Genomic DNA, 26573 nt, shown 5'->3' with positions numbered 1-26573 from the left:
AAAAAAAAAAGCCCTTATCTTTAGGGTGGTGTGACAGTGGCTTAGTGGCAGAATTCTTGTCTGCCATGCCAGAGACCTGGGTTTGATTCCCAGTGCCTGTCTATGCAAAAAAAATTAATACAGCCATTAAAAAGAAGAAATTCATTTTTAAACTATGAAATATTTGGAACATTCATTAGTAGAATTTAAGTTATGAACTTAAAAAATACATTTTGTTTGCATTTTTTAAAGAAAATGCTTTTCATATACTAAAATATCAGTAAATCAAAAAAGTGTCTGTTTTAAAAGAAAACAATTTTTAAGTTGTTTTTATTTCCACCAGAAAACTTCTGGTAATATGGAAAACTGGGAAGCATGATAGATGAAATAAAAAGATTTTAATTAGCTATTTAATTGCTTTTTATAAATTTGAATTATATTCGTCATGTGCGTTGATACAATAAATACTTTGATAAAGTAACAACTTATTCATTTAGAGTCCAATACAATAATTTAAACAAGGGCTTTGCTGACATTTATGCAAGCACTTTATTTTATAAAGGTAAATGCAAAGTAATAGTAGAAACAAGATTAAAAAAAAAGACACATCAAATGCTTAAATGGCAAACTTTTTCAGGAACCTCTGCACATATTCAAAGACTCTACTTATGAAAATCTAGAAATTAGCTACAAATCATCCCGTTTTTAATTGTTCCCAGAGCAGGTCTCAGCATCATCCATTACCAACAGTTTGCTAGTTTATATAATACTCAGGAACTCAGGGTTTACCTAGCTTCAGATTGACTTTGGCTTTCAGTCACTTCATTATATGGATAGAATATTTTAGTGTGTCCTATGCTCGGATCCTGTCAAACGCCTACCTGCCCTTCTTTTTCATGTAGTTCAAATATAAGGAAGCCTATGAGAAAGCCAAAGGCAAGCAAATTGGATTTCTCAGTCTTCAGGATGACCCCAAACTTGTTCACTACATGAATGTGGCCAAAATCCAGTCAGATCGTGAGTACAAAAAGGGTTATGAAGCCAGCAAGACCAGTTACCACACGCCCCTCGATATGTTCAGTGTGACAGCCGCCAAGAAATCTCAAGAAGCTGTTACCAACATCAACTACAAACAGCCTTTCCACACCTACACGCTCCTGCCTGACGCTGTGAATGTGGAACATTCGAGGAACGCCATGCAGATTCAGAGTGACGTACGTGGCCACAACAGTTATGCCAATATAGAGTTACTAATCTACTTCTAGCCAGCGGGAGGGAAGGACAGGAACTAAGAAGTTCCACGTACTCCATCCTGGTTGAATTCTGTGTAATTAGGGATTCCCTCCAGGATTTGGAGGGCTTTGTGTGTGTGTGTTGTGGTTATGTATTTTTTTAAAATTTGGAGGTTAGACCCAATATATGATGTATTCTGAGAAAAATCAAGAGATTCAAATGAGTGATATTTAGCATCCTTTCTAGAGTAAAATCCTATTCCTTATAGATAAGGAAGATGAGATCTATTCTATGTATCATGGCTCAGATGGAGACATCTTTCTGTCAACTTTTCTTTTTTACAGGAAAGTTACTTCTTAAAGGAATTATTGGGTCAAGTGTTCAAAATCACTATTAATGCAGTTGCTTTCCCCCCAAAAGACTGTAGGGAGTTAAAAGCAAATAATTAATAAAACTGTGCTTTTTTTAAAAAAAAAACAAAAAACAAAAAACAAACAACAGATTATTCCCCTCACATTTTTCTCCTTTTTGCTAATGAGTAAATCACTAGCAGAAGAAATCCAAGCCCTCCCTGATCATTTCTAAAATGAGAATTTCCCTTTCTGCTGTGAAGAACCTATACAGATCCGACTTCACCAACTGGATGAAGGGGATCGGCTGGATCCCCATAGAGTCGCTGGAGGTTGAGAAGGCAAAGAAAGCAGGAGAGATTCTTAGTGAGAAGAAATATCGCCAGCACCCGGAGAAGCTGAAGTTCACCTACTCCATGGACACAATGGAGCAAGCACTCAACAAAAGTAACAAACTGAATATGGATAAGGTAAGAACTCACCTGCATCTCTCGGGCAGAGAACCTCGCAGTGCTCATGCTGTTGAGCCTGATAGAGTGCCCTGTAGTTTTCTTCAATAGTTTTATTTTTCTGATTTTGGAGGAAGGAGGGAGAGTCTCTGAATTTCCCTGTATCTTATGTTGACACTCAGGCTGTCTAAACACCATGCTGAGGACATTTGGGAACCACAAAACTCCACGCAGTTGTAAGGTCAGGGCAAGGGGCATCTGTTGCCTAAGTGAAAGAGGCTTCCCTTGCCTGATGATTGTTTTTCCTCTTCTGTATCCAGTTTCCTCAGCCGGTCTTCCAGCAATTTCAGCCCATTTCCGTTATTTGATTTAACTTCTACTAGGGAGACACAGAATCTTTTCATTTTAGTAGCATTGTTCCGGAACTGTCCTGCTGTAAACTCACGTCTGACCTTCCCGTTGCAGAGGCTCTACACCGAGAAATGGAACAAAGACAAGTCCACTATTCATGTCATGCCTGACACTCCAGACATCTTACTTTCCAAAGTAAACCAAATCACCATGAGTGATGTAAGTAAATTAACGACAAATGCGGGGAAGAATGTGGAAGGAAACTAGTATGTATGGATGCCTGTGTTCTACACAACAACCAGTTTGAAATCAGGATCTCCATTCCTATGCCAATAATAAGACACTATTGTTTTTCTATATGATGATTTAGAAACTATACAAAGCTGGTTGGGAAGAAGAAAAGAAGAAAGGATATGACTTGAGGCCTGATGCCATCTCAATAAAGGCTGCAAGAGCCTCTAGAGACATTGCAAGTGATGTAAGTGCTTTTCCTGGGCCTTTTTAGGCTGAGTGAATAAAGCAAGTGAGCTGAGCTCAGTGCTTAGGAGCTGCAGTCAGCTTTACTCAGGGTTTGGAATAACATCCCATGCAACATACAAGACATATCCCTTAGCCCCATCTGTGTACCCTCTAATCATTTGTTCATTATTTAATGTCAAGAGTGACTGGGTCTTGTGAAAATAAATTGCTTTTAGAGTATTCAAATCCTTTATGGGCCACTCTAAGTTAACATAAGGAATCTAATCTACGTATTTTACCCAGGGGACTCGTTGCCTGAATTTAAGGACATACCTTTGAAATTGTGCCTGCAGCCTCATCTGCTGATTAGATAGCTGAGTGGGAAAGACTGCTTTCTAACCCAAACCAATTTATTTACAAGTAGTTTGAATTAATTCTTGAGATCGCATTCTTTTTATGAACTCAAGTTTCAGAAGGAATTTGAAGTAAAAAGATTTTGTGCCCTGTCCTTCCTCCCTTTTTAATTTTAGACTAACTCCAAAACCCTGCACTTAGGGAAAAGCTATTGGCATCTAGTGAATGATATTTGATTCTCTTTCCTTCACCATTTTTGTGACCATGCTTCCTTCTCTGTTCACAGTACAAGTACAAACAAGCCTATGAGCAAACCAAAGGGAAACACATTGGCTTCCGGAGCCTAGAAGATGATCCCAAGTTGGTACATTTCATGCAAGTGGCAAAGATGCAGTCAGACCGGGAATACAAAAAGGGATATGAGAAATCCAAGACCTCCTTCCACACCCCAGTGGACATGCTCAGTGTGGTGACAGCCAAGAGGTCTCAGGAAGTGGCTACCAACACCAACTACAGGAACTTGATCCATACCTACAACATGCTCCCTGATGCCATGAGCTTTGAATTGGCCAAAAATATGATGCAGATTCAAAGTGATGTACGTGAAAGTCAAAACATGTTCAGCGCATGTGCTCTGTGAATAATAAGCAAATCATGAATGACTATAAACAATGAAATTATGAAAATCCTGAGAAAAATTCATGTGCAATGTCCCAATGAGGTCTTTTATTTGCTTCTTTAGATTAAATGTATTTTGCTTAACACAGAGGGATCAATTCTAGAAACCAAAAGTCTTCTCTTGTTGATATGAGCATTGTTGGATTTTGAATTCAGGTTGCAGCAAATGAAATGTGGCTTTAGAAAGAATGTGTTGAAGGAAATAGGTCTAGTAAAGAGGGTCAAAAGCATAAAAAGCTCTTGATAGAGAAATAAGAGGGAAATGGGAAATCAGACCACTTGGTAGTTCATATCCTTTACTTCCAAACAGTTTTCATTCTAAGGTACTTCTAACTTGTAACTGCCTATCTCACTGACTGATAAAATATTGAGGAGGTAACAGATGAGAGCATTTAGAATGAATACCATAAAGACAGAGCGGTTTAGAGCCAAGAATTCAGCTGTAGAAGCCATTTGGTGGACAGAAAAAACAAATCTTAAATTAGGAAACAAAGGCAGCCCACTTAAGGCTACATTTTACCTTGGAAATGTAAAAGCTGAGCTATTAATTTTCAGAGAGGAAAACAACCAAGAAACAGCTGTAGAGGGAAGTAAGTGTCAGAGCTGAGAGGAAGAAAACTAAACTTTGCCCAAACTTGCCCATCCTGTCATTTCCGAGGAGTGTGACTGTGGTAGATGTTTGTTTTGATTTACAGCAAAAGAGAAAAGAAATAGGATTTCCATAAGTCATATATTAACTGAGGGAAAGGAGAATATTTGTAGAAAATGAGGCCAATGTAGTCACCTTTCTCAAAGGGACAATAGCCACATAACAGATTACCCAATCTGGTATTTTTTCTTTACGAAAATATCAAGGAAAACAAGTCATAAAATCATTTTCATTCGTTTTTAACTTTCATGCACAGAAATGTAAAAAGATAAAAACAAAAGGATAAGAATGCTTGAAGTTCAATACACTGCGGTTGAAGGCTTGAATGGAAATGATGAAATTTTAAGCACACAAAGTTCTTGGAAGTTTTGGTTTCTTTTCATTGTTGAATTTTTCTTCCTTTTCAGAATCAGTATAAAGCTGATTATGCTGACTTCATGAAGGGCATTGGGTGGCTCCCTCTGGGCTCTCTGGAGGCTGAGAAAAACAAGAAAGCGATGGAGATTATTAGTGAAAAGAAGTACCGCCAGCACCCAGACACGTTGAAGTATTCCATGTTGATGGACTCAATGAACATGGTTCTGGCCCAGAATAATGCAAAAATAATGAATGAAGTAAGCCTTTCAAAAATGTAATGTGTTATGTGCTTCAGAGAGAATCCAAACGTAACTTTTCATTTAATCTACAGGTTTTGTTAACACAGTTATGGCACTGTATTTGAGGTTTACTCTATCTAGGAAAAAGGGCCTTGTAGTTAAAAAAAAAAAAAGATAAGAACTATTCCTAATTTGGTCCCCAAAATGTTTAATGAGCCATTCTACCTCATATAGGCAAAAAAAAAAAAAAAAACCAAGGAGCATGCCCTTTCTTTTAATATATACCTTGAGAAATGAGTTCTGTTTGTCTCAGATGAATTTGAATAGCAGTTCATGAAGCTGAAACTGCAGAAGGCTTAATTGATAACAGTAGTGATGCAGCCTACCCCTGCTTCTTGGCTATTGAGTTCTCTGGACAATATTCTGAACCAGGACCTTCCTTGGGCAATCATGAGAGTGATTGTTCTAGACAAGTAGTTTCTGGATCATTACTTATTTGAGCCTTTAAAAAAGTTTTACTGCATTTTTACATATATTTGCCTTGAGATAATACCAAGACTGATGAGAATATCAACCTTGATCTTGGATGTCTGTTTTTAAGTTTAAAATAATAATTGCAGCAGCACTGGTTATAATGTGCAGATCACAATTAGAAGTGCCTTCAATTAACAAAAGGAAAAAGCGTATGTGGATTTTAGCATTAGCAATTGTAGGATATGAAGGGTCTAGTCGCATTGGGATGATAGAATTTATTATGCTAGGCCTCTGAGTAAATCCCCTGGAGACTTATAACAGAGAGATAGATTTGTTGAGAAGAGCAGAGCAATTCCCTTGAAAGGGATCTGCCTAAAAAAAACAAAAACAAAGAACAAGTCTCAATGCCCCTTTGAACACTTAGAACCCAACCCATCTCAAGTTACGGTTATTTTTATAATATTAAATAAATACTTTCATTTTTAATGTTAATTATTATAATTTCAGGATAGTGATGTAAAGATGAGAATCATAGAAACAGAAAATGCTAACACTGGGAGATACCTTTGTGATCATCAAGTGAAATTCCCTCATTGCAGGAAAGTGTGGCCCACAGAGACAGGTCATCTCCCCTAAATACACACAGCAGGTCAATGGCTCGATCTGGTCTAGAACTAGATACTGATTGCTCTTTCTGCTAGAATTATGCTATTCAATATTATTGCCAGTAACCCCATGTGACTATTTAAACTTAAATTAATTAAAATTAAATAATAGTAATTCAGTTCCTCACTCATATTAGCCACATTTCAAGTGCTCAGTAACTCCATGTTGTCAGGAATTGCTGTATTGGTTAGATAGCCCAGAACATTTCTATCATCTCAGAAAGTTCTATTGATAGCACTGGCCTACAGCAATAGTTGGAAAACTACTGTGTTTAAGTTTTTTTTCTTTTACACACAGCCATGACTGTTCATTTATGAGTTGTCTGTGGCTGCTTTCACCCTACAACAGCAGAGTCGAGAAGATAAAACAGAGACTGTACGACCCACAAGGCCTAAAATATTTCCTATTTGGCCCTTTAAAGAAAAACTTGCCAATGCTTGGTCTAGAAGAAGGTCCACAAAGTTATTAATTAATTAATGCTGGTTAAAACAAAGAGATAGCATTTTTTACCAATCAGTTTTGTAAAAAATAAAAAGTTGTATTAGACCCAATGGTGGCAAGGGAGTTTAGTTAGTATAAGCGGTTTATCAACAATTTGTTAATATGTGTTGAAATTTAAAATGCAGGTACCTGTTACTCTGTGGAAATACTTATATGCTTGCAAAGATATATAGCCAGATAAAGATATACACATACTTATATACAGTAATATTTGTTGTAGGTTAGAAGTAGAGCCTCTGAAAGGAGATGCTGAGATGGAGTTTGGGGCCCAGTGTATTTTCTTCGGGATCAGTAACTGGGAGATAGGGTTGGGCAGAGATTGCCATGGGACTGACCAAGCCTTGGCCAGTCCCCTGGAGAGTGTATGTGGTCGGCAGAGGTGTCTTGCATTGGGCTGAGAAGGCTGGGCCTCTGTACGTCCACCATGGTCATTCACTGGGTGTGGCCATCCTGGAAACAGTGTGCTCTTGAGCAATATGGCAAACCCAGAGGGAGCTCACAACTGGAGGCTGTCTGCCAATAGTTGGGGCAGCAGGTCCTTCTCTGAATGGGTATCTGGGTGACATATCTCCGTGTCCTCCACAGAGATCATGGCATCATTGCGTGTAGCAGAAAAAGACTGGAAACAACAAGCTCAGTGTTTATCAACAGACAAATAAACTGGATAAATCAGTTGGATTATACCTCCTTATGGAATATTACACAGCTCTTTAAAAGAATCAGATTATTTCAAGAAGGTTCAAAGATGCCTAACCTATTTTGCTAAGTAAAAAAAGCAGGATGTAGAGCATTAATATAGGACCTCATTTATATAAAAAGGACTATATGTGGGTTTTAATACGCATAGAAAATTTGAGGATGGAAATGCTCCAGCTGTAAGTTGGGGAGATAGGATGTTTTTACTTTCCGTCTTATACCCTTTCCATTTTATTGCTTGAATGAGTACCATTTCCATGTATAATATTTAAAAACTAGCTAATAGGGTTGCATAAAATATTGGCATATATCTACAATGTTATATCTAAACTATTAGTAAGCTCAATTCAAGACTGTAAACACTAACCGGCACTCTTCTTTTTTTTTTTTTAAACATTGTAGCACCTATACAAGCAAGCCTGGGAGGCTGACAAGACCAAAGTCCACATCATGCCTGATATCCCCCAGATTGTCCTGGCAAAGGCAAATGCGATCAATATGAGTGATGTAAGTATAATTCCTGGTGTTGTCCTCTTTCTTTCCAGCCTATTTGAACCCATAAAAAGAAATCAACTGTTAACCTCTTTCAATTATGAGGGTGAATGTTTTAAAAATAATAGTGGAAATCCGCACATGCAAATCTTTCTTTCTAATCTTGCTTTGCTAGGAGTTGGAGTAGATCTTCCAGTGGGGGTTGGCCCACACCCTTAGGAACTTGAAGGGGGATTGGATTCTGGTTTAGGGAAGGTACTACTTATCAAGCCAAGAGATTTAGCAAGAAAAGAAGAGTTTGGGGGCCAGGAGAAGAGAAAAAGGGAGTGAGAGTCCCAGGTAGTCACTCTTCCACCAAATTTTTGAGATAGTCCTAAAGTGAGGTCGACGGAAAGCTTAAATGGCAAGGAAAGGAAAAGTGAACTTCAAGAATTTTTAGTAAGCTTCATTATAGGAATTTGTGGCCTTGTTTGGAATATGGATTGGTGTTTTCTTTCATTTATTTTTTAAAGAATTGCTAGGAAATTCTATAATCCCACCATTTTCTTTTCCTTTTTTTCATTTGAATTCCTCGAAGTGTTTGGATTGCTGACATTTTTTGCACTGCAGAATCCACATAATTCTATAAATAAAAGTATCAATCATAAAACAGTAAAGTTTTCTTCTGCCGTAAGAATATGGCTATTTTTAGTCTTTCCTTAATTCTTATTTGAAAATATGTGGCAAAATAATCCACTGGATTCTCAGTATTTTTAGTATATTTATAACCTAATAAAGACCAGGAAATTTTATTTTTTTTTCTGGTGGTTTCTTGAAAATACTGAGTTTATAATAGATTTTTTTCAAACTCAACTATTCTATGTGAGAGAACATTTAGTCATCGGAAAGCCAATGAAATATTCTGCTCAAAAATAAAAGGAATGCCATATTGATGATTTTCTGTTTCAAAATAAATCCAGACTTTCCTATTTAGAAGGAAACTATTCCCTTTGTCTCTCTTCACAGAAACTCTACAAACTTTCTTTGGAAGAGTCAAGAAAGAAAGGCTACGATCTCAGAACAGATGCTATTCCTATCCAAGCTGCCAAGGCTTCAAGAGATATTGCAAGTGATGTAAGTCTGAAGGAAAGCATTCCCCTGTCTGGGGATTTCTACTCAACCAAAATAATAATGGTTGAGTTCTGGAAACATTGTGTGGATAAAGACTGCCTATTAGAAAGCGCTTCAGACTACTCTGTGAATGCCTTGCTTCTGTGTGTTGTCTGATATTTCTGAAAAACCTGAATGCTAACTGCAATATGACCTGCATAGATGCCAACTTCTGGACTGATGAGATCTTGGCAAAATGACTTGGAACTCTTGCACCAAGGTGATGGCCTGTAGAAATCCAAAGCTCTTCACCAAGGTTTCTTGCAAAAGACTTGTATTACTCTTGCCACCTCTTAAGATATGTCTTCCTAACAGAATGCCTCCTAAAGTAGTGTTCTGGAGCCTCCTCACTTGGGTTCATGGGAACCAATTATTCCATAATTCAGAATTTTGTGTACCGGTTGTTAAATCATTGGTAACCTAACATCAGCCATGTGGGAGTATTTACACCATGGAAATTGGCAAGTACTAAAAATTAGGGCTTTTCCCTCTTCACAGAGAGCCAGTGTTTTAGCATACCACTGCCAGAGCACATCACCCAAATGAATGCAATTCTTTTACTTGGTTGTGTCCACAAGAAATCCACTCACAATGAGCATTTCATCTTGAGGGTCATGGCAGGAGCTCATTTCAGCGCACTCTGCCTACCCACCCCCTACCAGTTCTTTTCTACTCTCTCTGTCCTCTTCCTTCTATGTTCCTCATCTTCCTCACCTATCCACCCCTATCCCACTCCCATGTGGCCCTAGGAATTCCAGGTTCTTCCTCTCTTTTATGCTGGAGTAATTTGGATCTAGTGGTTCCTACCCCCTAACTTGCATACTCAAACTCACAGGGTTACGGGCACAGTAAGAAACTCTCCATGTATCAGATTCTTTCCTCTCTGGGGGGAAATTGGGGTGCTAAATAGTAAAATTTCTTCCCCATTAGACCAGCTTAGAAGGTCTTCAGAGAAAAGGAGCTCCACAAAGAGGAAGCTTATCTAGAACTATACTGTGTACCTCATAACTGGTCCAGTTCTCATGAGTAAATGACTGGATAGATTATCAGGGCAGTGCTAGTTGGAACAGTCTGCTTTTTTCCTCTCATTTGATCACCTACTAATGTCTCTTCATCACTAACAACAGATTTTGTGAAGAAGTCTATGTGGTAAATTATCAAAATATCTGGCTTCTAATCCTTAGTGAACTTGGCAAGCCCCTCACCTTATGCATTTATAAAATGTGGCAATAACAGTAACTCTGCTATATCCACCACACAGGTAGTTGTGAGTCACATATTACAAAGATAAATGTGAAAAACATGTTTCGTGAACTGTGAAACTCTATGCAAGCATTGCTTCTAATAAAATATGAATACTGGTACTAGAATAACTTTTGTTTAAGGGATTCCTCTGCATACATATTCAAATTTTCTTCACAGTATAAGTACAGACAGAGTTATGAGAAGGAGAGGGGGAAAATGGTTGGCTTCCGCAGTCTGGAGGATGATCCCAAATTAGTCCACTCCATGCAAGTGGCTAAGATGCAGTCTGATCGGGAGTACAAGAAAAACTATGAGAACACGAAAACCAGCTACCACACCCCTGCAGATATGCTCAGTGTCACGGCTGCCAAGGATGCCCAAGCCAACATCACCAACACTAACTACAAGCACCTGATTCACAAATACATCCTCCTTCCAGATGCAATGAACATTGAGTTGGCCAGGAATATGAACCGTGTACAGAGTGATGTAAGTGTCTCTTCTTTCTGGATGATGGGTGGGTTCCTAGCACGGGAAAGGGATCGTAGTCGTCTATGCCCGTTGAGAAATAGTTATGTGTTTCCATTGATAAGGTAGACTAGAATTTGCCTCTCTTCTTCGTAGAATGAATATAAGCAGGACTACAACGAGTGGTACAAAGGGCTTGGCTGGAGTCCGGCTGGCTCCCTAGAAGTGGAGAAGGCCAAGAGAGCAACTGAATATGTCAGTGATCAGAAATACCGCCAGCACCCTAGCAACTTCCAGTTTAAGAAACTGAATGACTCTATGGACATGGTACTTGCCAAGCAAAATGCACACACCATGAACAAGGTAGGCAGAACAGCTGTTCCTCCATACTGCTCCCGAGTGAGGAAGGGGTAGCAGGCTCTGGCTCTTGTTTGGGAAATTTAATTTCTGTCTACCACCTAGGCAGTGGCACGCGGTTCCAGAGCATCCCTTCACACCATCTTCTCTTGCTGCCTCTTACGTTTTCTTCTCCTGCCCTTCTAATTGGGATATAATTAATTTATATTTTTATCATTATAACTTCAGTGCTTTTCATCCATTCTAGAAGAAGGAAAATATTTAAAATAAGATTTTTAAAAAATATGAGTGTGGCTTTAGTGTCTTTTCTGAAACATATGGTACTTTAATTACTAGTTTAATCTACTTCAAATTGAGTGCACTGTACTACTCTATATATCTGTAAAAATCCTTTTCATTCCTGTCTGTCTAAATAGTTACTCAAATCTCAAGTCCTTTTTTTTTTTATATACTTCCTAGCATTTGTATACCATTGACTGGGATAAAGAGAAGACTAAGATTCATGTGATGCCAGATACACCAGATATTTTACAAGCCAAACAGAATCAAACACTCTACAGCCAGGTAAAACTACATAATTGCTTTAAGTTGGTTTGAAACTTATTAAATGGTGTAATGCCAGCTTATAGTGACTCAAACTGACTAGCTTGAGATTGTTGTAAGACACAGTAGTTAAGAAGTTTTTTAAAGAAAAAAACTACATCAAACAGAGCTGGTATGAGTTTGGGCCAGGCCATTTTTGAGCCATTTATGAGTTGCATGGAATTGGGCAAATCACCTTGTATCTAAACCTCAGCTTTCTCATCTTAAAAATTGGTACCATAAAAGTGTAAATGCCATTGATTGCTGTGAGGACCAAGTGGGAAATTCCATGTAGGGCTCTTAGCATGGTGCCTGTGACAGCAAATACTGGATAACTATTAACTGGTTGTATTAATAACCAGTTTTAACACATGTACATCCATTCTATGAATTTGACTCAGGTTAATGCATTTTTTTGCAACTCATTAAAGACATTTTTCAACTACTGTATTTATCACTTAGGTAATTAAAATTTTGTGGCCGAAATTTTGTTGTTATTGATTATCTAATATCTGTGTTCAAAATAGTAAGCCCAGCTTGTACTTGACAGCTGGGGAAAAGTTACCTGATATTGACCACATTATTTCTGAACTGTAAAAGTCATGCTCAGATATCTCGCCTGGAGTTTTAGTGCCAAAAATTAGAGCTGGTTAAGGTAATGCTACATCAGTGTTGTTTCTACACCACTAAATACCTGTTAGTAGCTGTTTTGTTTTTATCCATATCTTTAAAGATAAGGTAAACGATGTTAGTATCTGATGTCTATTCTCCAGATAGACTTTTGCTTCATAATATGTTGGGTTTTTAAAATCTAGAAAATCTTTAATTTCAGAAATTCTATAAACTTGGATGGGAAGAAGCTTTAAAGAAAGGCTATGATCTCCCACTTGATGCAATTTCTGTGCAGCTGGCCAAAGCATCAAGAGACATCGCTAGTGATGTAAGTACTCACTTGACTTCTAAAAGGTTATATTTTTATCTGAGTCAGGTAGCTTAATGTTGGTAATATTTTTACAGATAGGCTCAAATTTTTAAAATGTATGTTGTTCCCTTCATCCATCCACATTCACTTTGTCCATCCATAATTCACTCTCCTTTATCACTGATCACATAACAAAAAGAGGCTTCCTGAATAGAACTTGGGCCAGAGAACCTCTAAGATTCATTACACTAAGATGCTATTTTCCCAGACTTCACAAAGGAACTAGAGATTTCAGTTTACTCCTACGTTACCTGAAAATAATTTCTCTGTTTTCTATTTGTCTGTTTTAAACAAAATCAAAGTGCCAGATAAGAAATTAAATTCAACAACCTGATCTTACAAATATTATTTGCACATATTTTAAAATTAGCTGTCAATTCCTTTTATTGCACCCATCCTTGTGTTTACAATGATTATAATAAACTAGCTAGCTTGAGGCATAAAAAATCCAGAAAACTTCAGGAATTTAGGTTTAAGGTCCAGAGAACTTAACTCAATTTGCTGCTGGATATCTGGTCCAAAGTCATTAGAATAAGAATCTCTACTCTCTAAAAAGCAGCTTCTAGCAGTGATTGGAGAGGGTGGTAAATTTGGTGAACAAACTAAATGCATCCCCTATTGGATTAATTGTGTATAAATAGATATTGTGCATAAAGATAAACATATTATTTTGTTAATACCAAGAATTAATTACTAAAATTTCAAAGGGCCTTGCTTAATTCCAGAATTTGATATGGAAGCAAACCTCTTAAGCAAAATCTTTAAAGCAAAACAAAACAAGAATTTGATTCAAAATGGAGGTTAAATTACAGGGCAGAGAGAGAAAGAAGGTCTAAAGACAGAATCTGACCATAATTAATTCTAAGAATAGAAGGGAAGATTTGTTCTAATCTAGTTAATTTGTGGCACCCCAGAAGTGTTGGAAAATTGCTTAGATTATGTATTATTACCCACTCTTTCCCTTGTAGAGACAATACCTCATTAAAATGAATCCATGTGGTGATAAACCTAAAAGTAATAATGGTGTCTGAATGTTTCCCAAACATTAAGCTAATTTTCATTTAATGTTCTATGCTCTCCAAAAGTTAAAGCTAGTTTAGGAATTGAAGAAATAACATCAATATTTTTCTAACAACTTAATGACTGCTGTTGTTTGATTTCTTTGCTTGTGAATCTATTAGTTAGAACCTTTTGAAATCTTATCCTAAAATTAAATTAACTATGAGAGAATTTTCCTACTGTTGTAGAGATAAGATAATTTTATCTCCTCCCACTGCCAAATTTTTTTTTATATCTACAAAATTTCAGAAAACTAGAGATACTTTTTATAGGTTTTTAATTTAATGAGTTAGAATCAAAGTGCTTAGAATTAGAATATAATTTAAAGATTATTTAGTATAATATCCCATCCAATGTCCTACCTTCTCTCTATCTCTAACAAGCAGTTATCCAGTCTGTGGATACATACAAAGATGAGAATTTTTTGTTGTTGTTCTTTTTTTCTTGAACATAATATGCAAACATGAACATTCGTACCATATGATCATTCCATTCTTGGTATATAATCAATAACTCACAATATTATCACATAGTTGTATATTTATCACCACGATCATTTCTTAGAACATTTGCATCAGTTCAGAAAAAAAAAAAAAACAACTGAGACATACCATACCCCTTACCCCTCCCTCTCATTGACTGCTGGTATTTCCATCTACCCAATATATTTTAGCCTTTGTTTCCCCTAGTTTTTTCTATAATCCTTAAAACACTCCCTTTCATTGATCACTAGCATTTCAACCTACTAAATTTATTTATTTTAAGATTTGTACCTCTATTATTTATTTTGAACCCATATGCTTTACTCATCTGTCCATACCATAAATAAAAGGAGCATCAGACACAGGGTTTTCACAATCACAGTCACATTGTGAAAGCTGTATCATTCTACAATCATCTTCAAGAAACATGGCTACTTTAACACAGCTCTACATTTTCAGGCACTTCTCTCCAGCCTCTCCAATTTACCTTAACTAAACAGGTGGGATCTATTTAATGCATAAGTATAACCTGCAGGATAACCTCTTGACTGTTTGAAATCTCTCAGCCATTGACACTTTATTTTGTCTCATTTTGCTCCTCCGCCTTTGGGTCGAGAAGGTTTTCTCAATCCCTTGATGCTGAGTCCCAGCTCATTCTAGGATTTCTGTACCCTGTTACCAGCTAAGTTTACACCCCTGGGGGTCATGTCTTATGTGAGGGGAGGGGGAGGGCAGTGAGTTTGTTTGTCGTGTTGGCTGAGAGAGAGAGGCTACATCTGAGCAACAAAAGAGGTTCTCTGGGGGTGACTCTTGGGCCTGATTTTAAGTAGGCTTAAAGCCTGTCCTTTGTGGAGAAGAGTTTCCAAGATTGAGGACTCAGCCTATTGCTTTGGTTGTCCCCACTTCTTGTGAGAATATCAGGAATTCTTCACATGAGAAAGTGAATTTTCCCCCTTCTTGTCATTCCCCCAAGGGGACTTGGTAAATACTTTTTTATTCACTGTTCAAATCACTCTGGGATTTATTGGGGCATCACCCTGGACAAACCTACAAAATCTCATGCCCTACTCAAAGTTCCATGTACTTATGGGGTTCAATTAAACTGTCCACATAAGTTATATTAGGAAATGCACTAGTTAAGTTATAAATTTTGTACCAAATAAACATTTTTTCCTTTAGTCTTACACATAAGTTAAAGTTTTAAAATACAAATTACCATCTATTTTCAACACCCTGCAGTATTGACATTCCTTTGTTCTTCCTCATGCAAAAATATTTTCATATTTTGCACATTTAGTCACTATCATTGGACACTCTAAGGATTCCTAGATTATATCATCTCCATCTTTACCGTCTATCTTTCCTTCCAATTTCATCTGTGCTCCCAGTCCTCCTCCCTCTGTCTTTCGCACTTTCAGCTTCATTCAGTATACTAACATTTTTGTATTACAGTTAGGTAGTATTGTGGTATCCATTTCTGAATTTTTACAATCAGTCCTGTCTCACAATCTGTATACCTTCAACTCCAATTACCCAATATCTACCCCATTTCTACCTCCTGATGGTCTCTGTTCTTAGCTGAAATTCTCCAAGTTCATTCACTAACATTAGTTTATATCAGTGAGACCATACAGTATTTGTCCACAAAGATGAGAATTTTGATGTCATTCAGGCAGGCCATTTCCTTGTAGGATCATCTCTCAATGTCATTAAATATTTCCTTACTTCAACCTTAAGTATTTTACTGATCAACTTAGATCTGTGTTCTAGAGCACTACAAAGTGCTCTTTCTTCTTCCACCTGATATCCCCTCAAACATTTCAAGTTGCTTACCTATTCTCCTTTGCTTTTAGTTTTCTAAGTTCTTTAATCTTCTGATCATTCTACTTTTTTTTTCTAAATTCCCTTCAACAATATAATGCTTCAAAACTGAGTCTTTATTTCCTAATACCAGAGGTTATCCCAATTAAATGAACTTCGAATTTACCTTGCTTGTGCCCCATACAGAATCTGTGGCACTGGTTTTTATAAGCAATTGTATTCAATACCTAGCATAAGCACTATTATTACTATCATTGTTATTATCCTTGTTAGAACTTTATCTAGTACTAATGCAGTGTTTCTCCAATCAAATCCAAATGAAGGATTTACTTTTGCTCTCTTAAATTTACCTAGTTCATTTTGACCCATCACGGCAGTATTTTGAGGTTTTGTGGAATCTTCCTTCTAATCTAACAATTAGCTATTCTTAACTACCTGTGCAGGCAAGAGGTATCTTGAAAAAGACAAGGCTTTTTTAACATAACCAGAAGGCAAACCACTAAAAATCCTGCTTCTTATAAATTAATCTAGACTATTAGACCTATTTAACAAGTTCTGAATCTTCCTAACTTTTCTGCTATACAGCTCATACTTTTCTATTATACCATCATCACAAGAGAGTTATTAAATGCTACTCTAAAGTCGGCAAACACAATGTCTAGCATATCCTAGTAAGTATTTGTGCCTCTAGTTGGAATTAATTTCTCATCGCAACCTCTCCTGATATTCAGCTACATTTTTTACGTTTCTTTGGAAGCCTCTACTTAAACACAACTTTACATTTCTTACCAAGTTAGCATAGACATCCCTTCTGTCATTTCAGTTGTGAAAAATAAACATGCAAACAAAGAAAATTGAGCTTAACTTGACATTTCCTTATGTTAATTAAAAGAACTGTGTCGCCTCTGATTTCAGTATAAGTACAAACAAGGCTACCGCAAGCAACTCGGCCACCATATTGGATTCCGGAACTTGGAAGACGATCCAAAGCTTGTATTGTCCATGAATGTAGCCAAAATGCAGAGTGACAGGGAATATAAGAAGGACTTTGAGAAGTGGAAGACCAAGTTCAGCAGCCCAGTGGACATGCTGGGGGTGGTGCTGGCCAAGAAGTGTCAGGCCTTGGTCAGTGATGTGGACTACAGGAACTACCTGCATGGATGGACATGCCTGCCAGATCAGAATGATGTCATTCAAGCTAAAAAAGCTTATGAACTACAGAGTGAGGTCAGTTTCTAGCAAACAAAATAGTTCATATATTACTTAGTGTCTCGTACCTCTTCATTTAGTGGAAGATAGAAACTAGAAAGAGGAATTGTTGAAAATCTAAAACGTGTCCTTTTGTAATGCATAAATCATTTGAGTAAAGGGTCCAAGTGAGGATGGAACCTTGATGGCTTGCCTTATTCTTTCACAGAATGTGTATAAGTCCGACCTGGAGTGGCTGAGAGGCATAGGATGGAGTCCCCTGGGTTCTTTGGAGGCAGAAAAGAATAAGCGGGCTTCAGAAATCATCAGTGAAAAGAAATATCGTCAACCACCGGACCAAAACAAGTTCACCAGCATTCCTGATGCCATGGACATAGTTTTGGCAAAGACAAATGCCAAAAATAGGAGTGATGTGAGTAACTCTTTGGAAATAAAGTAGATAATAGTATCTGCTTCCTGGCAAGGGCCAACAAGCATTTGCTTAAGAAATTAGTAGAATAGCATTACATTACATAGGACAGCACAGAATAAGGCATTATATTTGGTTGCTTTATTAGATTTATCAATTATCCCACAAGGAATGGTTAAAAAAATGGGTTATGACTGTTTTATTCACCCAGAGCTTATTCATTCATTCATTCATTTATTCATTCAGCATGTAGTGAGAAAATATTACATATACTTTTGTTCTTTGAAATTTGACTGTATTAAAGACATATTTGTTGTTGTCAGTGTAAAGTGTGTGAGGGGGAGAAACTCTGGATATTTTATACAGGCACAGTGGAAATGTTATCTAGAGTATATTTTCTGCCAAATACTTATAATGCATTTAACGTAGCTGAAGTAAGATAAACTGTTGATACTAAGTCACAGTAAATAATCATTTATCCCATCTTCAACTTATTTTCTTCTCCAACACTGCAAGCAGTGTCTGGCATATACTAGGTGCTCAATAAATATTTATTGAGTAAAATAAATGAAAGCTAGAAGTGTAGAGTAATTCTCTGCAGGAAAGAGAAAGATAAGTTATCACTGCTCAGACTGAAGCATAACTCTGAAAACTACAGAAAATTATGTGCATTGAGATTCTGGAACTGGTAAGGTTTAAACAGGTATATAATAACCATTTGAATCTTACACAGATTTAAACATATATAAGATCTAATTTTACATACATTTATCAGAAATTTTAAACAATATATAAGCCCATAATAAGCTGACAGTAAGCGTCTGATCAGTTGTGGACCCTCTCTTCCCAATTTTGCAATTTTGATATCCAAAACTTTTAGTAAATGCTGGCCTGTCCACCTCATTATTAATAATTAAGTTTTCATTTCTTCCTTCTTTCTTTTCTGATGGCAATTTGAACCCAACAGGCAGATGAAGCAACAAATTTAGGCAAAACATTTTCACCTTCTTGAAATCCAAGTTTCCTTTCACTCTATGAAACAGGGCTACTTACCAAGCTCTGAATTAATAAGAGGACTGAAAGAGAAACTCTGAATCATAAGATGTATCAATGTAAATATCCCAGGATAGATCTCTCAGTATTGTATCCTTAATAGGGATCATTTGCTGAGCTCTATTGATTCTCTCCAGCCTCAGGGCACCAAGCAGGACTTTGGGCCTGTCATACCTGCTTTTGAAGGGGCCAATGCGTTGACCCCAGCATTTTCTCTGTGTGCCATAGGGTGAAAGTGGCACATGGCATCTAAGAAACGACTTCTTAGAAGTATGAAATCAGTAATTAGATGTTGTAAGGAAAACTGTATAGTGGAGATATGATATCATGGTCTAGCCTAGTGGTTCTCAATTTTTCCCCGTAGGGCACATTTGGTAATACCTGGAGACATTTTTAGGTATCACAGCTTGGGGATGGTGTGCTACTGGCAACTAATGGATAGAGGCTGGGGATGCTGCTAAATGTCTCGTAATGCAAAATAAAGCCCCTACAACCAAGAATCATCCAGTCTACAGTGCCAATATGCTGAGGTTGACAAACTCAGGTCTTATGTAGGAAAGAACTGTGCAGAATAGGGATGTATATGTATATGGAAATCAACAAGTTTTGCTTTGTTCTGCTCCTTAAAAATTTTAATGGCTTTTCTGGATTATATAGACAGTGATAAGCAGGCTCAGGAAGGAGAAAAATGACAACCTCACATACCCCATACCTTAAAGGGAAATTGACGAGTCCAAGGGACCTATAAGATTGCAAAATTTCTTATTTTGAAATAATCTCAAGCACACAGAAAAGTTACAAAAACAGCACAGATAATTCCTACATATGTATATATACATATACCTTCACCCAGATTCCCCAAATATTAAGTTTCCACATTCATTGTCTGTGTCTCTGTTTCTTTCTTTTGCATATATATGTATGTATATGTACATGTATTTGCAAGTTGCTTCCTAATGCCACTTTACCCTTACATCAGTGTGTATCTCCTAGAACAAGAACATTCTCTTATATAACCACAGTAAAATTATGTATTCCAAAGATGTTATTCAATTTTATCACTAATGATTTTTATAGCAAAAGAAAAAAAAATGTTCTGGTCCAGAATCCAATTCATAATCATACACTGAATTTATCTGTTGTGTCTTTGTAGTCTCCTTTATTCTTGACTTATTATTTCTTTATCTTCCAAGTCCTTGATATTTATGAAGAATATAGGCCAGTTATTTCATAGGACACCCTCAATTTGGTTTCATTTGGAGTTTCCTTATGATTAGATTCAGGTTAGGTGTTTTTGGCAGGAGTATCTCATGGTGTCCTGAGTACACCACATCAGAAGACATATATGAAATCAATTTGTCCCATTTATGGGGTAATTGCAAGTTTGATGACTTGATTAAACTGTTGTCTGTTGAGTTTCTCCAGTGTCAAATTACCATTTTACTCTTTGTAATTAATGAGTATCTTGTGAGGAGAATCTCTGACAATATGCAAATATCCTGCTTCTTATCAAACTTTCATCCCATATTCTAATACCCCCAAATAATTATGAGGTATATCTATTATATATATTTATATGTATGCTATAATATAACTATGCAGTAGTAACATGATAAGTAATAAGCCACATTGGAAATGAGACTCCCCAATTTCTAGATATTCTTTGAATATGTCATTTTTGAGGAGGCAAGAGCTATCTCCCAGTCAAACACCAAGGAGAATGTTTAGCACCCTAAAGATGGGGAACTACCATTCCATTAATGAAACTGTCAAATGTTCTAATTACCTGGTTTGATTTCTTATAGACAGGTTCATCTGTAAGTTTAAAAAAGTTATTCATAAATCTGATTGTGTTATCAATTATAAATTTTAGTTCAGATGCATTCAGTATTCCTGGTTGAAATAAACTATGTCATTCATTAATCTAACATCACTATTGAAAAACTTTTATTTCTGATTTTAGATACTTTATAGAGAAGCTTGGGACAAGGACAAGACTCAAATCCACATCATGCCTGATACACCTGACATTATTCTGGCCAAAGCAAACTTAATCAATACAAGTGATGTAAGTTTCCTAATGCAACATGTGTATTCAGAAAACTCAGTTGAATTGCTTCTAAGTCAGTAAGTCATTTGGAAATTCTTTTGAGTTCCTGGATCATTTAAATTAATAAATTCTATGGGGCTTGAATTCCTCATTTAGTGGCTTTCAGCTTAAATGTTAAAATGTCCCCATTCTGTATCTCAGGCAGAGCGAAAGGGCTCATGCTTTCTACTCCTTGCAGCTTGTTACACATCTCATCATAATGGAATGGTTTATAGCACTCTTACGTGTATAGGAGCCCTTTGGGGGCACACACAATTCACACTGGATCTGCAGTGCTTATCTAACATAGTGTCTGATGCTTAGTGTCTGAATCTTTAATGAATGAGCATATAATACTCATGTAGGAGAATTTTGCTTTTATTTTTATAGTAATTAAAGCAAAATCTTTTGAAATGTATGGTTCTACAAATTAAGTATTTTAAACCCAAATTCCAAACTCTAATGGGGGAATGACTGGAACATTAAATAGATATATGAAAGTCACAAAGGGCTAAAATTTGTAAACATAAGACCAGGACCAATGGGCATTTAAAGCAATCTGGGTTCTGGGTGAAATTTACATTTTAAATTAATTCTCAACTGTTTGATAAATTAATATCTGAAGAAGAAAATTATTTCACTTCAACTTTTTAGATAGGGTATTTAAACTGTTTTTCAAAAAAAAAAAATTGAATTTAAAAAAATTGCCCATACGTTGGATAGCCTTATATTGGGAAATGGACTCTGTTTACAATGTGTTCGCTATGTGAAAGATGGAGGGCATTAGGCATGATTTTTCCCCACCGGAGGACTTAGGTGGAAAGGCACTGCTCCTGCTTTCCAACAAAAACTTCTAATGAAACACTCAAAGTTAATTGGAAAACAGCAACTACATGATATTTCATTTAATTTTTCTACCAATTTATTCCTGCCTCATTCTCAGGGGACATTTGGGAAAAGCTGACATTTAATTTTGTTGATCTAGGTAATCAAAGAGGTTTTTAGCAGTTAAAACAGGACCATTAGCAATCGATGGGCGTAATTTCCAATTACATTTGCGTGTCCTAGAGTTCAGGTACTATTCTCATGACTCTGAAAATATTTCGCACATTGCATCCATTATGCGGCTGTTATTTATGGAGAGCACCTTTTCCCGAAGTGATCGCCCTCATTTCTTAACAGAAACTCTACCGAATGGGCTATGAGGAGCTGAAGAAGAAAGGTTATGATCTTCCCCTTGACGCCATACCAGTCAAAGCAGCCAAAGCGTCCAGGGAAATTGCCAGCGACGTAAGACTTCATCCCTTGCTCATATTGATTCAACTGTCATCTATAACTTCAAAGCAGTCCCAATTAAATTTTAAAGCGAACAAAATCTTTTAAGAAGTAACAAATTAAAACAGAGTCAGATGACCCCAGGGATGAGAATAAAATCAAGGGTACATTTGTTATGTGTGACATTTGTAGCTGAATTTGGCCTTTAATCTTCCCTATCGCAAAACCCAAATCTGTGGCTCTCTCAGTTCACAAGTAGAATACTTAACATACTTTGTAATTTGCCACAAAGATGGCAACAATAAGTTAATTTTGAAAGTAACACGATCCATTTTTTTTCCCTTTAGTACAAGTACAAGGAGGGTTTCCGCAAGCAGCTGGGCCACCACATCGGAGCTCGGAACATTGAGGATGACCCCAAGATGATGTGGTCCATGCACGTGGCCAAGATGCAGAGTGACCGGGAGTACAAGAAGGACTTTGAGAAGTGGAAGACCAAGTTCAGCAGCCCCGTGGACATGCTGGGGGTGGTGCAGGCCAAGAAGTGCCAGGCCCTGGTCAGCGACGTGGACTACAGGAACTACCTGCACCAGTGGATCTGCCTGCCCGACCAGAACGACGTCATCCACGCGCGGCGAGCCTACGACCTCCAGAGCGACGTGAGTTTATGGTTTTTGTTTGGCCGATTAAAGTGAAGTTTGCTTTTCTATATATCAAAGCTCCCCCAAAGTGAGGGTAGTTGCGTTTATACCATTGAGTTCCACTGCCCTGGACTAATGTTTGAATTCTAACCAGTCACCCAAACCTCAGGAGACCTGATTATTCCACATGGAAAGAGGCAACAAAGCCCCCATTGCTCTGGTGGAAGCTTCTTTTATTATGTGGAGAGTTTTCTTTATGTGCTCCTGTTTAAAATGTCTTCCAACACTCTGTGTTTAATCTGAACATTTTTTTGTTCATAACCATGAGACATGTTAAGTTGCATTTCCCAAGAATTCAAGCATTAAAATATATAATGACAATTTATTCCTTTGGAGGCAAATTATTATGCTTTCGTAAGTTGTTTGTCACTTGCAATTTCAGAATTTGTACAAGGCTGACCTTCAGTGGCTAAAAGGCATTGGATGGCTCCCTAGTGGTTCTCTCGAGGATGAGAAGAACAAAAGAGCAACCCAGATTTTGAGTGACCACGTTTACCGTCAACACCCAGATAAATTCAAGTTCTCCAGTCTTCTGGACTCCATACCAATGGTTCTGGCAAAAAACAATGCTATTACCATGAACCATGTAAGTCCTTTCTTTGCCTAAGGGTGTTATTGATTGTGTGTGTTTGTCTATATGTATATAGACATCAAAAGCTGTCTCTGCAAAAGCAAATTCATGTTCAAATTATTTTGTTTGATATTGAAGTGGTTATTAAGTAAGTTTTATCTTTCCTACTGACACGAGACATCTAGACACGAAGGTGTCACAAGCACCAAACCATAGAGCATACTCTCTTTATTCTCCTAAAGAATCAGACTGTTTTAATAATGAATAATAATGAGTTGAATGTTTTATTCTGTATTAGTCTCATCTTTTTTGTTTGTTTTAGCATCTCTATACAGAAGCTTGGGATAAAGATAAAACCAGTGTCCACATTATGCCAGATACCCCGGAAGTTCTACTCGCTAAACAAAACAAGATAAATTACAGTGAGGTAAGCAATACCATCATGGTACCCGTTCTATTTCCCTCAAAATGCATTTTATAATCGGACTCACGATTACGTACCTCTATTTTAGAAACTGTATAAACTTGGCCTAGAGGAAGCCAGGAAGAAAGGCTGTGATCTGCGGCTCGACGCCATTCCCATCCAGGCCGCCAAGGCCTCCAGAGACATCGCGAGCGAAGTACGTGCACCCAAAATGCTGCTGCACTGGGCTCCAAGATTTCTTTCTTTCCTAGATGTTTAGTAGAGCAAACAAGCTATGAGGTTAAAGCCCTTGCTAACAGTTCTGTTTTTCTCTAAGAAATTTAAAATCATGGTAATGGAATTCTCAACATTTGATTCATACCTGCTTCCATGAAAAATCATATTTGGAAAGAATATTTAATAGCACAGAGGGATGCTATATAACAACTGTAAAAGAACATGCACAAAGCAATGTACACTATGACTCCTATTCTAAATGCATTCTGTATGTGTGTGTATCACACGCAATACACACACATGCCACAAAATGCTACCAGTTTTATCTTTGGTTATCTCTGGGTGGTATTAGTGTATATTCTATTTTATTTTCTTTTGTGTGCTTGTATATACTTTATCTTATAAATGACTTATAAGACACATGTATTTTTCATTCTGGGGAAAATCATTTCTTTAATACTAGGAAAACTTGGGTCTAATAATTGCATTTTACTAAAAATTAAAATGAGTGACTAGCAAACTTTTTCTTCTTCTAGTACAAGTACAAAGAAGGCTATCGCAAGCAGCTGGGTCACCACATCGGAGCCCGAGCTGTACATGATGACCCCAAGATGATGTGGTCCATGTATGTGGCCAAGATGCAGAGTGACCGGGAGTACAAGAAGGACTTTGAGAAGTGGAAGACCAAGTTCAGCAGCCCCGTGGACATGCTGGGGGTGGTGCTGGCCAAGAAGTGCCAGGCCTTGGTCAGCGACGTGGACTACAGGAACTACCTGCACCAGTGGATCTGCCTGCCCGACCAGAACGACGTCATCCACGCGCGGCGAGCCTACGACCTCCAGAGCGATGTGAGTCCCTGAGAACCATAAGAATATGGCAATGGTGGGAAATCAGTGAGTTAACACTCCTTGGGAAAGGTAGAAAGAAATGGCACCAAGCTTACCAGTCCCTGCAAGGGAGGGAATAATATGCTTTCCTTCCTTGTGAGGGTTAATCCTTTAACCCTCCAGACCAAAAAGAAAGCTTGACTGATACCTGCCTGACCGCCAAACAGTATTTTCGAGGCCTTACTTTATCTCATAGCCTTTAAATGAAAATACCTTGCCAATGCTGGGATAACTACTTATTGAGTGTTTGTGTCAACAGAACATGTACAAGTCAGATCTCCAATGGTTGAGAGGCATCGGCTGGGTGCCCATTGGCTCTGTGGATGTGGAAAAATGCAAAAGAGCTACCGAAATTTTGAGTGATAAAATTTATCGCCAGCCTCCAGACAAGCTGAAATTCACCAGCGTGACTGATTCTCTGGAACAGGTGCTGGCTAAGAATAATGCCATCACCATGAACAAGGTAAGGCTTCAAAACTCAGAGAGCTGAGGTAGGGCTCCTGAAGTAGAATCGCAGAAAAGGGGCATCACTGAGAAAAGAAAGTAAGAGAACCCTGAACAACCAAAGACGTCTGCCCACCAATCATTGAGATTGTCACCTCTGAATTTTAATATTTACTTTGATTATTTCATGTCTTTGATAAAAATGGCATGTTTTATGGAAAAATAACCTATGTGAATGATGCTTACTCTCACATTCCTTTTTAAATGTTAATATACATTTCAGATTATCAGAGTACTTATGAATATCTGTTCTATTATGAACTGATTACTTGAGACGTAGACCTATACTAATGTGTATAAAATGCATAACCTCTTCTTATTTTTGTTTAAAAAGTTATTTTTTAATACTTTAATTTTTTAATAATAAAAAAAAACTGTGGCCCTGAAATTCCTATTAATTGCATACTGCATTTTCCACCCCTGATTTACTTTATATGTTTTCTTTGACAGCGTTTATACACAGAAGCCTGGGATAAAGACAAGACCCAGGTCCACATAATGCCTGACACACCAGAGATTATGTTGGCAAGGATGAACAAAATCAACTACAGTGAGGTGGGAGCAGATGCACACCGTTTCTTATTTCAGTTAATGTGTCCGATGATGATGCAATGATAAATTTCAGCTTTACAAAGAATCTCTTTTCTTATCCATGTGAATAACAACTCTCATAAGCATCAGACTTCAAGTGATGCGAATTACCAGTTAGGAGGTGCAGCCTATGAGAGTAATGACTTAAGCGATGGCCATAAGAGTAATTAGAACTTTTTCCTTTAATAATTTTTGAAGTAAGGAAATTAGCAATAGGACAATCATGTATCTCCTTCTTATGCTACAAAGCTGTGACAAAAAATTTTCTAAATATGATTTACTGTTCCTAAATTGAAGTTTAAGGACAAAATTAAAGATTTTTAGTGTATAGGATTAAAGGACTAAAATTAGAGTACCACCAAAGACAGTGAAGGGGGTAGGGGCCATAGGGAGGGAAAGAGAGAGCTAGAGCCAGAGCCAGAGTAAGAAGGAGAAAGGATCTGTCACTGATGTAGCAGCAAACTCATTTCCTTTTCACTTTCTGTGAACATAAGGCCAGGCCACGTGCCCTCATTTCAGAATCCCAGAGTGGTCAGCCTGCCTTCCAGTACAGGAATCCCTACACAGTAGGT

At 37.4% G+C, this 26573-nt stretch overlaps 1 protein-coding gene across 21 annotated transcripts in view; it reads left to right on the top strand.

The window, feature by feature from the left end:
• NEB (nebulin) overlaps positions 1-26573 on the top strand; it is a 232784-nt gene that overhangs the window by 66320 nt on the left and 139891 nt on the right. For all 21 annotated transcript variants that reach the window (XM_077153803.1, XM_077153822.1, XM_077153820.1 and 18 more), the window contains 23 exons: positions 882-1193; positions 1826-2032; positions 2477-2581; positions 2733-2840; positions 3462-3773; positions 4910-5116; positions 7838-7942; positions 8933-9040; positions 10499-10810; positions 10946-11152; positions 11606-11710; positions 12561-12668; positions 16988-17299; positions 17490-17693; positions 20707-20811; positions 22015-22122; positions 22455-22766; positions 23191-23394; positions 23702-23806; positions 23892-23999; positions 24556-24867; positions 25166-25369; positions 25861-25965. In XM_077153803.1, the coding sequence (XP_077009918.1) occupies positions 882-1193; positions 1826-2032; positions 2477-2581; positions 2733-2840; positions 3462-3773; positions 4910-5116; positions 7838-7942; positions 8933-9040; positions 10499-10810; positions 10946-11152; positions 11606-11710; positions 12561-12668; positions 16988-17299; positions 17490-17693; positions 20707-20811; positions 22015-22122; positions 22455-22766; positions 23191-23394; positions 23702-23806; positions 23892-23999; positions 24556-24867; positions 25166-25369; positions 25861-25965 (4275 nt within the window). The remainder of the gene's footprint in view (positions 1-881; positions 1194-1825; positions 2033-2476; positions 2582-2732; positions 2841-3461; positions 3774-4909; positions 5117-7837; positions 7943-8932; positions 9041-10498; positions 10811-10945; positions 11153-11605; positions 11711-12560; positions 12669-16987; positions 17300-17489; positions 17694-20706; positions 20812-22014; positions 22123-22454; positions 22767-23190; positions 23395-23701; positions 23807-23891; positions 24000-24555; positions 24868-25165; positions 25370-25860; positions 25966-26573) is intronic.

The sequence above is a fragment of the Tamandua tetradactyla genome, chromosome 3 (assembly GCF_023851605.1).
Source record: "Tamandua tetradactyla isolate mTamTet1 chromosome 3, mTamTet1.pri, whole genome shotgun sequence".
Lineage (NCBI taxonomy): Eukaryota > Metazoa > Chordata > Mammalia > Pilosa > Myrmecophagidae > Tamandua > Tamandua tetradactyla.
This window is presented reverse-complemented; position numbering and strand designations above follow the sequence as displayed.